The sequence below is a fragment of the Erithacus rubecula genome (genome assembly GCF_903797595.1).
Source record: "Erithacus rubecula genome assembly, chromosome: 1".
Classification (NCBI taxonomy): Eukaryota; Metazoa; Chordata; class Aves; order Passeriformes; family Muscicapidae; genus Erithacus; species Erithacus rubecula.
In genome coordinates, this window is record NC_136658.1 from 40,157,913 (window position 1) to 40,172,982 (window position 15,070).

Consider the following 15,070-nt stretch of genomic DNA (forward strand, 5'->3'; position numbering starts at 1 on the left):
ATATTCTGTTTGAATGAAAGGATGAAAGTCAGTGAAAGGGATGGAAAATTCTTTGCTTCTGTGTCTCTTCTTTGCAAGCTGTGTTTCTAAAGTGCTCCCATGAATTTAATACAAAGAACTTTCTGCTTAAGATGAAACAAATGCTTGAAGCCCATTGTAACATGATTTCCAGTTCCTTCCAACTAATCCACTAACACTGGCAGCAAGCTGTACAGCATCTGAACAGTCCAGGCCAAAGGAGTCATTTGCCACATACAGCACAGCAAGAAACACACAACTGTTCATTGGGAGTTTTGCTTCTTTTCTTACCCCTTCTTTTCATTTTGTTTTTCTTCCTGCCTTTAAAAAATAGTGTGTCTCTTTGCATTTTTCTGCTCATTCAGTGAAAATCAGAAGTCAAGGCAGCCTAGGGCTGAAGGTTATATCTATCAAAATAAGAAAACTATTACTACAAACCTATATGCGTTTACTGAATTTCGATCTGAAATGCAGAATCCATGTTCCACAATAAATATGCCAACAAAAGCAATGTGGGTTTATTTATTACTGAGAAAGCTCAAACAAAACAAATACCATGCACCTGTTTCAGCTGAAGTTATGAAACCCCAAGTCAGGCTTCCCAATCTAACAAATTAATTATTTTTTAATTTGATTTTTTCCTACAAAATGTTATTCACATTGATACTTATTTATTTGAAACAATACAGAAACTGCCTACAACAGACAGGAGTGGTGTTTAGAAGTACTAAAACTAGTGATATCCCTCTGGTTTTTTGTGGGCTTTGTTTTTCTCCTAGACCACTTCTTCCACAAGCACCAAAATTTTTTTCTTCCCAGCAGTGTACTGAGCAGTAAGAAAGAAAACACAATTTCCTATGGCTAGTCAAGAAATGTGTGGAAGGTGTCAGCACCTGTGTGCTCACTGGTGGTTGTCAGACAGGAGATGTTTTGTCCAGGTGCTTCTTGTCCTTTTGGTGGCTAAAACATCTGGGTCTCTGCTCTCTACCCAGCAGCCAGTGTTAATAAGAACTATACAGACTTAATGCCTTGGATGTCTTAGACAGTGTCTTAAAGATACTGTCTTCCTTTCAAATATAGCTGAAATAGCCATGTGTGTTAAAAAATATTTTACTAGAATCTTGATAAACAGATACAGAGACAGCTCAGTAGCAGAAAAGTGATTTCTTTCAGAAAGATGATTGAAAATATACAATTAAAATCACACATTTCAGGAAATATCATGGTGCTCTCTCGTAGGTTGTACTTCCATTTAATTAATTAAATTAATTAATTCAGTAAATACACATCATATATTTCTTCCATTATTTCTTTGTTTGCTCTTTTGCAAGCAATGCTGAAGTGTAATATATCAGTGTGGTCAGATTTGAACACTATCTCAGAAAATAATTTTGATGATTTCAGTGAAAACATACTTTATTTTTTCAACCACTGTATTTGTTCTTTTTACTTCTTCAGAGGCTAATAACCCTTATTACTGGAGAAGCAGACTGTTGTTTGCTCAGCCATAGCTAACCTCACAACTATTTCTTACAGTTTTTTCAGAAATGTGTTCAGGTATACAATGCAGTCAATAATCCAAACAGATTTGATAATTACACTGAAAAGTGTAACGTAAGAGTCATTTATATAATGAGGAATAGTGTTATTAACTATAAATATTATAGCCCTTTTCTTCTGGTCTTTCAATATTTTGCTGTTAGTCTGTACCAAAAGTAAATGTAAAATGATGTAAGGAAGCTTTCAAAAGCATGGAGTGCTGAAATTAGAAGTCAGCAGTTTTGTTCCCCCCATCTCTTTTTCTGACAGAATTCTCATTGTCGTCACACATTAATCATTGCAGAGAAAATAAGATACCAGAAGGAGAAAAAAAAAACCCCACTGTACTCTTAGAGTGGTAGGATTTGTTTTCAAACAAATTTTGGAGCTGGTTTTGAAATTCAGGTTGTGAAGTACTGACATGAACAATTCTATTTCACAAACTAAGAGAATGATTGGTATTGAAAGTCATCTCTGGACATCACTCCTGGTGCTCAACGGGGCAACCTTAGATCAGGTTACTCATTCAGCCAAATTTTGAATGCTTCCAAGGATGGAGATCCCATAACACTTTTATTTCCTGTTTTGCTAGTTGACTACCTCATATAAAAAAATTAATTCCTCATATCTAGTTGGAATTTCTGGTGTTGCAACCTGTGACCCTTTCCTTTTGTCCTACTGTTGTACACCTCAAGGGACAGTCAGGTACCCTATTCCCTGCACAATTCCATTGGGTTTTTATAGATAATTGCTAAGATCTGCCTGAGCTATTTGTTCTCCAGGCTGCTCCAGTCACAGCTCTCTCAGCTTCTCATATGACAGACACTTCAATACCCTTTTTGGTGTTTTCTGGACTATTTCAGTATGTCCATGTCTCCTTGGTAGTGGGGAGCCCAGCAGTGGGCACTCCATTGCAGATGTGCCTCAGCAGGGCTGAGCAGAGGGGCAGCATCACCTCCCTCCCTGATGGCAGGGCAGTTCAGAGGCTGTGGCATTCTTTGCCATGGGACTGCATCACTGGCCCATGGGAAACTCCAACCAGCCTGTCCTGCTGTGCTTGGTGAGTGGGGCTGAGAGTCAGGCCAGGAAATAGGGCACAGATGTACACAGCTGAGCTCCTTTGATTCACAGTACTCTCTTTACACACCTACAGGCAGCTCTTGAGATAGAAATACCTTATGAGTGAGTGAACTGTGTATCATCTTGTATTGATTCTTGCAAACCCATGATGTGCTTGCATCAGAAATGGACAGAAGGAGAACCAGGGCGATCAGGTCAACCTCTGTGCTACATTGTGTGACTTCATCTAAAAAGTCCTTCATTAAGTCTGGCAGATGCTTCTCCAGCATTTTGGTTCCTCATTCTCTGCTACTTCAATATTTCAGGTAGCCCTTTTAGGCAGATTTTTACCAGAAATTTGATTTAATTGTTTCTCCATAATGACCTTCATGTGAAGCTCAGCAAAGCAAGCTGAAAATGCAAGCTAATTGTAATTGCATTTGCCTAGAACCTTTATGTTTGCTTTTTTTCTGAAAGAGACTATTGCTACTCCTAATTTCTGTTTTCTAGGGCTTTTCATATGCAACGTGACAGTGTTTGTCTCTATATTTATACAAACAGATATGTCCATAAACACGTCCACATGATGAGGGCTATATTCAGAAAATAAATATTTCTCCTTTCTGCATGAATGGCAATGGATTGCCTTTCTTCTTCCATCTGTAGCAGCTCCATGCTCTCCCACTGTCTCCATCTGACAAAGTTGAAACCTCAGCATTCTTTGTGATCAAAGCCTTCCAGTGTCCACTGGGACAGCATTTTCTTCTGAATTTTGCATAGTGAATCAGTTTTGCTGTCAGAGATCATCAGCCTAGCTCCTGGTGTACCAAACAGGCTGATTCCAATGTTTTTTTTCTCCACCCTGCTCTCCCCAGCCCATAAGAAGTAAATAGGAATTTTCCCAGTAAATGAGCACTTTTCTCAGCTCTGCCAGTGCTCTGTATCATCAAGATCAAGCTTCATTGCTCAACCAGGGCTTATTTGCCTTTAAACACAGAGGTGAAAACTGTTATGGAGCATCTGGCACAGATTTAATGCTTCACTGTACACAGCTGAACTGATACATAATAATAAAAATAAATACCTTGTCCTGTGTAATATTAAAATTTACACATGGATGTAAAGTTGTCACAAAGTACTAGTACCACTAATCTTGTAAAAACTGCAAGCCAATCAGTTCTAATTAATAAGTCAACAATTGCTATTAACAGGCATAATAAGGAAGTAGCTGCTCAGTGTCTTGTCTGTTCACAGCTGTCTGACTAACTCAGTTGTTCAATGTGTTGTTTGACATCACTGATTCCTCAGCCTTAAAGAGCCTTGAGATATGTTGCTGGGAAATATCATGTGTGTCTTTGCACTGAAACCCAAATCTTTCTGATAGGCAAAACAGAGCAGGTTGTCACAGCAAAAATTAGTAGCAGTAGTTGAAGAATTAGTAGCAGTAGTAGTAGGAGTAGTAGTAGTAGTAGTTAGTATTACCATCAAAATGAATGCAAGTATCTACGTGTGGAGAAAAGTACAGAAGTCAACATAGTGCCCTCCTTCTTCATCTCCTTTGATGTTACCTCAGGAGTACTAAACTTGAAAAAGTGATGTTTGTCTGCTGAATTTCTCTAAATTGATCAAGTTGTCAATTTGGCTGGTTTTAAAAACAATTTTTTCTTGTCTTTGTTTCCAGTGTGTCTACTAACTGAAGATAGCACTTGGCACTTCTGCAAATCATATTTCGATTATTAGCATACTTATTTCAAGATAATAATAAATTTAAACATGATACTTTGCCACAAATTCCAATGTAATGCAGGAAGGCAAAAAATTAACCAGACATGTGAGTTACACAGAGTACAGATCCAACATTCCTACTTCCCTGGTTTTCCTGAGCACAGGGGTGTGCTGGCACAAAGGATCACTAGCACAACACAGATGAGTATTTATCAAGAGACACGTGGCTTTTACATGTAGTTTAACAGCCTAACGTAGATTTCTTTATCTCTTGTTTCTGAAGCAGCATGGGCTGTCTGTTAGATTTGCATGAATAAAATGCAGGTTTAGTTCTGCTCACACAGAACCATGGGAGCAAATCATTAGCCAAAGAGTTTGGTACGTGCACAGCACACACTGGTGTGAGCTGGTAGCAGCATAGTTGGGCTTCATACCAGTCCAGGGACACAGTAGCAGCTCTCTGCCTATCTCAGTCCCAGAGGAATGGGATATTTATAAAGTGCCTTTTCTTCATCATTCTTTACTCTCCATGTTGTTTTTTTCCTTGGAGATCTATGGAGCTGCTCTCACCAACTTCTCAATGCATACTGACAGTTCTCCTTGAAGGAGCCAGGTTCCAACTCTGCCACCAGCAGTTTCCTCACCCTGCAGAGCCAGGAGGAGCTCTGCAAAGGCTCATTTCTGTGCAGTAGCTGGGACTTAGCAAACAGTCCCACAGTAATAATGCATTTTGTTACTGCAGCACACAAGTGATGAGGTTTGGACATGAGAAATAAGTTATTTCAGTCACTGAAAGAGCAAATAGGCAGCAGGAGACAAAGGATAAATATGAATGATGCAAAGGATTTGTGAAGTGACCTTCTTCTTACACCCTTCATCTCTTGCCTTGCTTCCTTTTTCCTTGCAAGTCTGCATATCCTGTTTAGGCTAGGAGTAGGCTTTGAATGCAAACAATTTTAGCAGCAGAAGGAAGCAACTAGCCATGCTCAGGTTGATGACCTTAGAGCCACCTCTCCATGTTTTCTTCCCCAGCAGCTTCCTACTCTTTCTACACTGCTCTCTCTCTGCTTTGCCAGCTGGTGGTAAGCATGGGGTCTGTGGGGGAAGCATCATTCTCTGCCCAGCCATGTCAGGGGCAGGTGTGCACATCCCTGTTCCAGCTCAGCACCTGCCTTCACAAGAGAGACAGAGCCACATCTGCTTTGTTTTATGCCTTCTTTAGCATCCTCTCTAGTGGCTGTCCACCCTTTCCCCAATAAGAATGCCCTTTTCTGAGCACTAGTTCTTAAAATTAGGCCTGTTTCTCAATTCCTTTTTTTATGGCTTTGTGAAAGATTTATCCTGGCTTCTGATATTGTATAAAATCCAACTTCAGTTGTGGTTTATATCATCGCCATTTCTGCTGCAATATGTCAGGTCAGGTCTCAATCTCCTGTCTTTAACAAGTGTCCTCTCTTTTTATATTGCGTTAGACAGGCTTGGTTTTATTGCAGGTGTTCTTTTTCTTAAGGCAGTGGATTGTGACACAATAACAGAGGAGAACCTTTGTTAAAGTCCAATTGGCAATGCACAGCTATCACCCTTTGAAGAGATTTGACTGAAAATAAGTCCTTTTCACTCCAGCTGTACTGACCTCCATCTTCTGTAAATCATAACAAGGAACATTTCATGCTACAGAAGTTAAGCATTATTTTAAAATGAGTTATGTGCAATATCCATTTCACAGTAGTAGAGAAGAGATTATGACTTGGGGCCAGATTCTCTGTTCAGATGCTGATGCAAGTTTGCAAATGGTTTTGTCAAAGTCAGTGACCTTGCCATACACAGAAAAAAAAAAAAAAAAGAAGAAGAAGAAAAAATCAAAGCAGACACTGGTAGCCCTTCTTTTACTATAGTAGAACAGTTTCTGATTTTCCCAGACCAGGCTATTGTTCAGCTAAATTGAAAGAACAGTATTGTATGATAAAGTCAGAGAATTGTGTCAAAAGCCTGAGTTGTATCTCACTGGCCCTGATTTTACTAAGTTTTAAAGTCAATGTAATTCTAGTTACTTTTGATTACCACTGGAATTCTGAAATCAGAATAAGGCATTTTCATAATTGTGTTATAGTAGATCAGAGACTAAAAATTCTCACAATGCACTGTTTGTTTTAGTTTCTTTTCTTATATATGCATTTTATAATGTAATTAGATCCTAATGCTGATTTGGGTATTTTTGAAGTTCCCCTTTCTGCAGAAACTTACATAAACAGTAATATTTAAAAAAAAACAAGCAAACAAAATTGTGTTAGATTCTGAAATAAACTTGATAGCCTAATGGCCTTAATATCTCACTTCTTTTTTATTTTGTTCTGTTTTATTTACAGAAATTAAATAATCACCAATAGTGTGACTACAGGGTAACATATAGAATGACTGTTGTCTTCCCTGTGAATGGCAGTTTGGGAAGCAAATTCTATTTTCTTACTCATTGCTCTTAACACTGATGATCATTTAATAATTACTTCAATTTTGCAAATAAAATCATTAAAAAGCTCCAATTCTAGTTACTAGTCACCTTGGTCATGGAACTAAAACCTGCAAATCAACATGGAAAAGCCACTGCAGCATCCTGCTCTCAGCCTTCCCCAATAAAACAAAGTTTACCCTTCCCAGCAGTTTCTTCCTATAATCTCCCTGAGCAAGCCGAGGTCACCCTAAATTCCTGTTGTGACAAAAGCCATGTTCACTATGTTTTTGGGGCATTTAAGAAGACAGAGTGGGAGTACAGAGTAAAACCAAATATTTAGAATGTGTGAGGAAGGACTGCACAGCACATGAGTGTGCAAAGTGTGTAAATACTGCCCCAGATTGCTGGCACTAGGACAGGTCTGAGTCAGAGCATCCTGAAGCACTGAAGGGCACAGTTACACACACAGCAGGCTCTTCCTGACCTACTGTGTCAGCAGTTTCCTGGTGTTCCACTGCTGGTGTGGCTGGCACAGCCCAGCTTTGATGGCTTAGCCCTGCTGGGTTTCACAACTGGCCACAGTGAATGCTGTGGGAAGCTCCCCAACAGAGCCACTGAAAGTCCCTGTGGCAGCACTGCCCTCTCTTACAGGACCTTGCTTTTCAAAGGAAGGCAGTTCTCACTGCTCAGCCTTGTGTTGCATTAATCTGCCACCTGCCTCACCTGTGCTCAGGTCCTGTCTAAGACAGTGCAGCCCACAGGAACACAGAGTATCTTAGCTGGAACATGCTTTCTTTTGCAGTCAGTCTCAGTTTCACATCAAGGTTGGACTCAAAATACATGAACTGGTTTTTGTTAGGATGATGCTAAACAAGATGTGCTCTCAAGTGTAGCATGAGTTCAGTCTGGTGGCCAGGTTAGAGGGAGTCCATTGTAAATCTCTGAAATGTATGCTATGGATGCCAGCTCCTTAGCACCAACAATTTTGCTTATCCCACCAGTGTCCCCAGACTTAATGAACTTCTGTAGCAAAGGCTTTCTGAAACATCCTCTCTTATCTGCCAAAATCTCAGGCCAGTTTTGGGTTCTGGGTGATATCTACCCTTACATGAATGAAATGGTTGAGGTCTCATGTCTCAAAACTTTAGCCACTCTTAACCAGTTAAAGGACAGAGAAGGAAAGTGAGAGTCTTCACATTCCAGACTGAAGTAGCTGTCAAGCTCCTTCCCCTGTTACAAGGAGGCTTAAGTTCATTGCCTCAGTGTCACTCAGGGCAAAGTACAGTGAAGCAAAGGGGATGGTTCAGGAACAAGAATTCATATCCTATTTTGTAGATCATTGTTGCATTTTAGGCTATAGGTGAGCAGAGAAAAAGATAATGCAGCATAGTTCCTCTTGTAATGGAGAAGCAAAAGAGAGAGAGCTTTATTTTAAAAAACACTGCATATACATAGGGTAGTACCTGAAAAACAAAACAGAAAAAACTCATTGGTCCAAGAAGGCAACACCTCTTTGAAAACATGCTTTATGCAAAACATTACGAGACACTCACACAGCTCTCATGCACCCTGCAGGTGCATAACCATTGCTATAATTTTATATCCTTGTGAAGCCTGAGATACTCAAGGCTTCAAGGCTGCTTTTTCCCTGGTTCCCAGCAGCATTCAACAACAGATCATAATCTGCATCTTTGAGTATTTGAGAAAGAAAGGTGGCTGCATGTTTATTTTGGATATTCACATGTTCATATGTGCCATGACATGTTCACAGAAAGCTATTTCACTAAACAGGCACTTTTCCCCTAAACTGTAACCAATTCCCAGTTTTCAAAGGCTGTGTAATCAATAGCTGTAATAATTTCCAAATTCAAAATCAGAATTGTACCCAGTCTTGGTTGAAAATAGAAGCCATTACTTCTCTTTTCTGGCTTACACAATCAACATTTTTAGGGTGAAATTCATCTCACTTAACATTAGGTATATAAAATGTAGGTGTCTACATCAGAGCTAATCCGCATCAACTCTTTTTCTAATCAGTGCAGAAAAATAGGCACTTTCAGGGCACAAGCTGTCTAATTAGTTTTACACATGTGCTTTAGAATAAGCTGAATCATTTCCTCAAAGTGCCTGCTCTTTCCACTGACTATAAGGGAAGTTAAGACAACTAACTATGTGATACATAACTGTGTACTTGTGTCACTCACCTGAAAAATCAAATTTTGAGAGAATACAATGAAGTCATCAAATTTCAAGTTATTCCCAAATATTATGTATTATTCACATCAAGTCCACGAATTCTGAAGTAGTGTCTACATACATTTCCTAGGAATAAGCACAGAAATAAATCTCAAAAAGAGATTTGCCCAAGCTGAGGGTGAATAGATTAAGAACAGTTCTGAGGAGAAAGACTTGGAGTGATGGAGCTATATGATCTTTAATGTCTTTTCCAATTCAAACCATTCTATGATCTATGATCTTAAATTATGTCAGTCTACTTAATAACTTTCAGGTTGTGATGTGGTACTTCTTTAAAAATGTAAATTTTTTAGCCTATATCAGTTTCCCAGTAATGGCGAGGCAAATATTTTCATTTATGTGCCCTGCTGAATGAGTACAGATGAATAAGCTTTACTGAGATCAGGGATCATATTCCTTTTGAAACCATTGACCCAGCCAGGACTTGAAACTTTTTATTATATGGAAAAATGAACTACTTGATAGTATCCACCTCATACACATTGGGCTTATTACAGGGAAGGTTGTGACTTCTCCCTCTCTGACACCCCCAATAAAATGGTAGCAATGGTGTTAGATCACTGAACTAGGAGTTTTATTAAATCTAAAATTCATTTAAATGAAGGGTAACAATCTGGTCATGGCTTGGGTGTTCAGTGTCTTTTGGGATTTTTTGGAGTTTATGTTTTGGTTTTAAATACAAGCACTTTAGCTGTAGACTATTGTCCTCATTTAGGGCAAATTTAGGGAGGAAATTTCCAAAGGGGTCCCCCTAGACAGCAAATTCAAGCAGCTCCTCCATCCACCAATTCGGGATACATAAACCTCCTGTGAGAGAAGTCGAAAAAACTGTTTATTTAACAAGCAAAGTACTCACAAACATGGAAAAATTAATATTATTAAATAATGGAACCTCTCGTTGTTCTGAAGAAATGGCAAATTCAGAGAGAGAGAGTTGTTTTTGTGGGCTGTAGCTCAGCTGGCTCAGTCTCTTATCAGTCCCTCCTTTGCTGGAAAATGCCATGTCCTGGTCCTGGTGTGCCACAGGCTTGAGCTCCTGGTGTTGTTCTGGGTTTTCAGTCCAGAGGAGGTTTGAACAGTTCCAGGAAAAAAGACACAGTCTTGGGAAAACTTTCCTTGCCATAGCTAAGGAGGAAAACCAGCAAGCAAACAAACTCCCTCTCTCTCTCTCTCCCACTGTCAGTGCTGAAGACAACATAGTCCAGGAGAAGGGTGCAAAGGAGCAAGTGCAGTTTCTGAGAAAAATCTTCACTTCTTCTCTCCCCCTCTGCTCTCAGAACCAGTCTTAAAGGTGCAGAACTCCACCATAATAAATCCAGCATAAACAGAACAGACAACTGGGGATAAAAACATCATAAAGTCACCCTAGGATACCTACACATGTGAAACAAAGTTTGGGATAGAGCAGAAGGATGAAAGACAAATTGCTTATTTAGTTTATTGCTTTAAAGTAAGGAAATTAAAACAATTTTGACCGCATACTCATGCCACATCCCTTGGATTTTCCCATCCATTCTGCTGCAAAAGGGAATTGATTTAATGGAATGATAGGGTCGACAGTCAAGTATTTCCAAGTCTTAATCTAGATTTAGATAATGGACTCCTGGATGTCTTTGGTAAAAATATTTAGCCCTTCATCAGCTTTTCTTCATCTCTAAAATGTGTTTTTACTCACTTTTCACAACACTGGGAAAAAGGTCTCCAAGGAGTAGTGAATGTTTGTTCTGTCTTTTGAACGTGAGGTATGATTCCTAAAGGCAGAAAATTGTCAATTCTTAAGGCAGAGAAGAATTGGAGCTAAGATTTCCAAGCAGGAAAGGAAACAGATCCATAAGCTTCTTGTTACCCACTGAGCAACCTGCACTTCGTGGAAAACTTTTGCTTGTGTCTTAGTTATTCATTTGGAGGGAAGCTAAAATGCTTTCTGGAGAGGTAAAAATTTGAGCTGCATGCAGACTTTTTTAAAATGAGTGGTAGACTATCAAAAATAGAAAAAAAAAGAAAATAGAAAAAAGAGCTCAAAGACTGTACTGTTAACTGTAAGCTGCATGCTACTGGTAGTACTTTAGTTACTAGTAATTGGTTATTACTACTGGTGAGTTTCTTTAATAAAAGCAGATTTAATCTTTTTATTATCATCATTTTCCACTGACAAAATATTACCTCATTTTCTTTTTTCAGCACATTAAATAAGAGTCATTCCATCATAGAAATTGTAATAATATTGATGCAACGTGCAGGTGGACATAGTTTTTGTCTAAAGCCTCTGGTTGTCTTGCCATATTGTGATTGTTGCCTTTCTGCATCTCTTGGTGGTGTATTTTGGTTAAACACTCAGACAACCTTGCTCTGTCCTGCCTCATTCCCATTCCCAGAGCCTTTAGCATTTTACTAAGAGCTGAATAACACTCTTAATATTTGACGTCAAGAGCAAACAGCTTTGATCCCAAGAGATGAACCCCTAGTTTCATTCATAAATTCTGCACTTATTTCAAACAAAAAAGTAAATCAGTGGGTAGGCTTGCTAGCTGATGTGAGATCTCCTCTTTCTGGATTTGTATCCCCTAGGTGATTGCTCTATTTGGTAAAGTAGTATATACTACAGTAACATTTTCAATACTGAAGGCTCTCAGATTGCCAGTTCATTACTTTACTCACTGTAATTTTAGATTTTTCTCTTTATTAAGCCCCTGGAGAGTTATAGCTATGTCATTGCAAAAAGACTCCCAACATTATATTACCAGTGCTATATATTTCAGTGTATATCTAGCTTTCTATGAAAACACCTTTATAGAGAAAACAGTATGACATTGTTTTTCCTTTTTTTCTCTTATTTCTCTCCCACAGATTGTGAGCGTGGGAAAGCATGTTAAAGGATACCATTATATTGTTGCCAACCTGGTAAGATACTTTTCTAGAATTATACCCCTGCTCGGTAAGTGAAAAACTCAGTTCTGCTTTGAAGTTACAGCACTTCACACAGCATTTCCCATTTTTCTCTAATATGTGGTTGTATATAATACATTCTTTGTGATGTGTAAAAGAACTTGGGTTTCTTATTGCAGCTATCTAGATATGAAGGGCACAGTAACATAATGAGTAATACTCCTAAATTTTATCAAAATCAAGGTAGGAGAAAGAACTGATAGGTGCATCTTGAGCTTCAGTTAGAATTTACAGAACTACAGTGATTTTTGACTCATCTTTTTTATTATTAGTAACATAAGATTTCTAGAGGTAACTTTCATATATTCCCCAGGGAACATCTATTTTCTGGTAAGATCATTTCCAGTCAAATTACTATTCAGTATTTTTACTTTAAGGCTAAACTGGACATTCACACAGCTAATGATCAGAAGAGGGCAAAGAAAGAGCAAATGCAGTATTTTGTTATTTAAATGACTCATTCTTTAAGCCAAAATACCTGCCTGGCAAAGCACAGTGAATGTAGGACAGAATCTAATGCATGCTTTAAGCTGTTTTCTTTTTACTGTCCCTCAAGGAATTTTAGTTGACATGAAATATTTTATTGTGCTTTGCTGCACTTGAACCTTAACTCAGTACCACTTCAGATTATTTTTAAAGCCTCAGGTGTTCCAAATGAGATGTCTGTGCTCTTAGGTCTTATAAATTAGATTTTTCAGCATTACAATTTTGTAGTTCTCCAAGTAATTTTTCTCATGCAAAAGAATTGCTGTAAACAAGGAACTGGATGTTGCAGTAAGCTGCTAGTGAGGTATGCAGTGAAGGCAGGCACAGCTGATCTACTTCAACAGGGGCATACTTCATTATCTACTCTCTCTTCAATTTTGTGGGTAATATGACTTCCTGATGTGCCACCTTTTATATTTACTGTCAGTATCCCTTGGGACATGAGTAAGATCTCTGTCCTTAACAAGTGTTTTTCCCCTGGGATACTGGGTCAGTACCCCAGTACTCCGCAATTTTTTTTCCTAAATATTTCTAGGTTCATGTTTTCACTTGTGTTGTCATTGATAAATACCAACTAGAGGAATTTAAGAAAATTAAAATAAGATACCTCTGAGCTAGCCTTAGACATAGCAGCTAGGAAAGGAGGAGAAAGATTTATGCTTGCTTCTTACTGCTTTAGCAGTTTGTGTTATGCAGTTTATTGAAGTTCAGTTCAGTCTCTAAAGGCAAATTCTAGTAAAGAATTATGCTGAACAGATTAGTCAGAGAAGCCAATAGGTCAGGAGACATATGAACTTTTTCTTCTCTTTCACTGCTGAGATTCAGTCTGGGTTTTCAATATATAACAGATCTAAGAGCTACCACAATCCTATTTAACATATTTTTGTTTTATTCTGATTTTGTTTTCCTTGCACTAACAATGTGCATGCTCATGTGCTGTCTCTGCTTTCTAATGTCTATTTTATCTCATTTTCAGCCTAAACAATGAATCCTGGAGTAAATGTATTTACAGAATAGTGTTGTTTGCTATTTAAATATGAAAAAAAAAAAGGATGCATTTTTTAAAGCACGAGTACAGGGCTTATTCCAATCTGACAATTTTGATGGAAATTGGATTAAGCCTTTAATATTCTGCAGGCATTTTTCAGTTGATTTGCCAGAGGCACTTCTTCAAAAACAGCCATTCCCAACAGTGTGTTGCTTAGCTGTCAAGACCACCCTAGCAATAATGTGGCAGATTTATTTCTTGGCTTTTTTTTCTTTATTACACAAATGGAATTTATGAATGAAGGTTCAACATTATTCTCTGGTTTTAAATTTAGCCTTCTAATGGAATCCTGCTGTTGTGCACTCTTTATTCTGCTGTGCTGACCTAGAACAGATTGGACCCACAGCGGTGTAGGAGGGCAAACAAAATCTTAAATTGATTTTCTAGGGATTCAAAGACATTTCTCTGGAGAGATTTATGCATGGAGGAGCCAATGTGACTGGATTTCAGCTAGTGGATTTCAGTACCCCAATGGTAACCAAGCTGATGCAGCGCTGGAAGAAACTGGACCAGAGAGAATACCCAGGATCTGAGACCCCACCCAAGGTACTCCCTGATCTGAAGCACTACCAAAGATATCATCCAGTGTTCTAATTTCTGATTCACATTGTTGAATGCTTGAATGAAGCCTTTAATATTTAAGAGAGGAGAAGTTGATCTTACTATTACTGGTCATTAATCTTGCCTATCCTTACGTTTGTATGGTGGAAACAAAAACTGCAGCACATTTTGCTGATGTACTTAAATGTCTGTTGTCACTTATTCTCCAACTTCACCCCTTTACTGACAGCAGTTAAAGGTCAAATGCTTAACTGACAACTTAATTTCAGCAAAATTTACATTAATTAGTATAATTAGCTAGGCTTCTTTGGAGTGCAGATCTTTCCTGACAGATTAATTCTTCTGGATGAGATATTACTGTAACTGTAAATTTGCTACCTTTAAATTTTCATATGGAGTTTCCTCTGGAAATTTTCCACCTCAAAACCTCATGCAGAAACCACATTCAGGCATGATTTTAAATCTCATCCCAGTGTTCCTCTAGCCTAATCCTTCACAGATTGATAAGAAAATATTTCTTTGACATATAATTTTGCTGAAAGACAAATCACAGCACAGGTGTAAATATGACTTCATCAAAGTAGTTCTGTTACTATATGCACTAATGCACACCAGACATGCTTGAAAATGGGCCCCTTCATGCTGGGCACTATGCAAAGATAAGCAACCAGCCCTCCCTTGGCTGGGACATTGAGTATTACAAGACATAGCTACAGAATTCAATGAAACTCCAAAAATTTATGTTTAAAAAAAAACCAAAACAAGTACAAACAAACCAAAACCAAGGGCTTCGAATGCAGACATCCTCAGTAACTGGTGACAGGAAAAATTCTACCTATAGCACTCCTTTCCACAAAAACAGGATTAGTCTGTCTGCTTCTGAGAAGTCAGCATGATTAATTGGAATTGCACATAATTCATCTAGAGATAACCAAAATTTGAGGTTATGAAGATAAATGATTTCTCAAAGACCTTATAATCTG

At 38.3% G+C, this 15,070-nt stretch overlaps 1 protein-coding gene across 4 annotated transcripts in view; it reads left to right on the top strand.

Moving 5' to 3' along the window:
• Positions 1 to 15,070, top strand: part of GRIA4 (glutamate ionotropic receptor AMPA type subunit 4) — a 206,903-nt gene that overhangs the window by 121,584 nt on the left and 70,249 nt on the right. For all 4 annotated transcript variants that reach the window (XM_079314907.1, XM_079314905.1, XM_079314904.1 and 1 more), the window contains exons 5-6: positions 11,894 to 11,947; positions 13,914 to 14,072. In XM_079314907.1, coding sequence (XP_079171033.1) covers positions 11,894 to 11,947; positions 13,914 to 14,072 — 213 coding nt within the window. The remainder of the gene's footprint in view (positions 1 to 11,893; positions 11,948 to 13,913; positions 14,073 to 15,070) is intronic.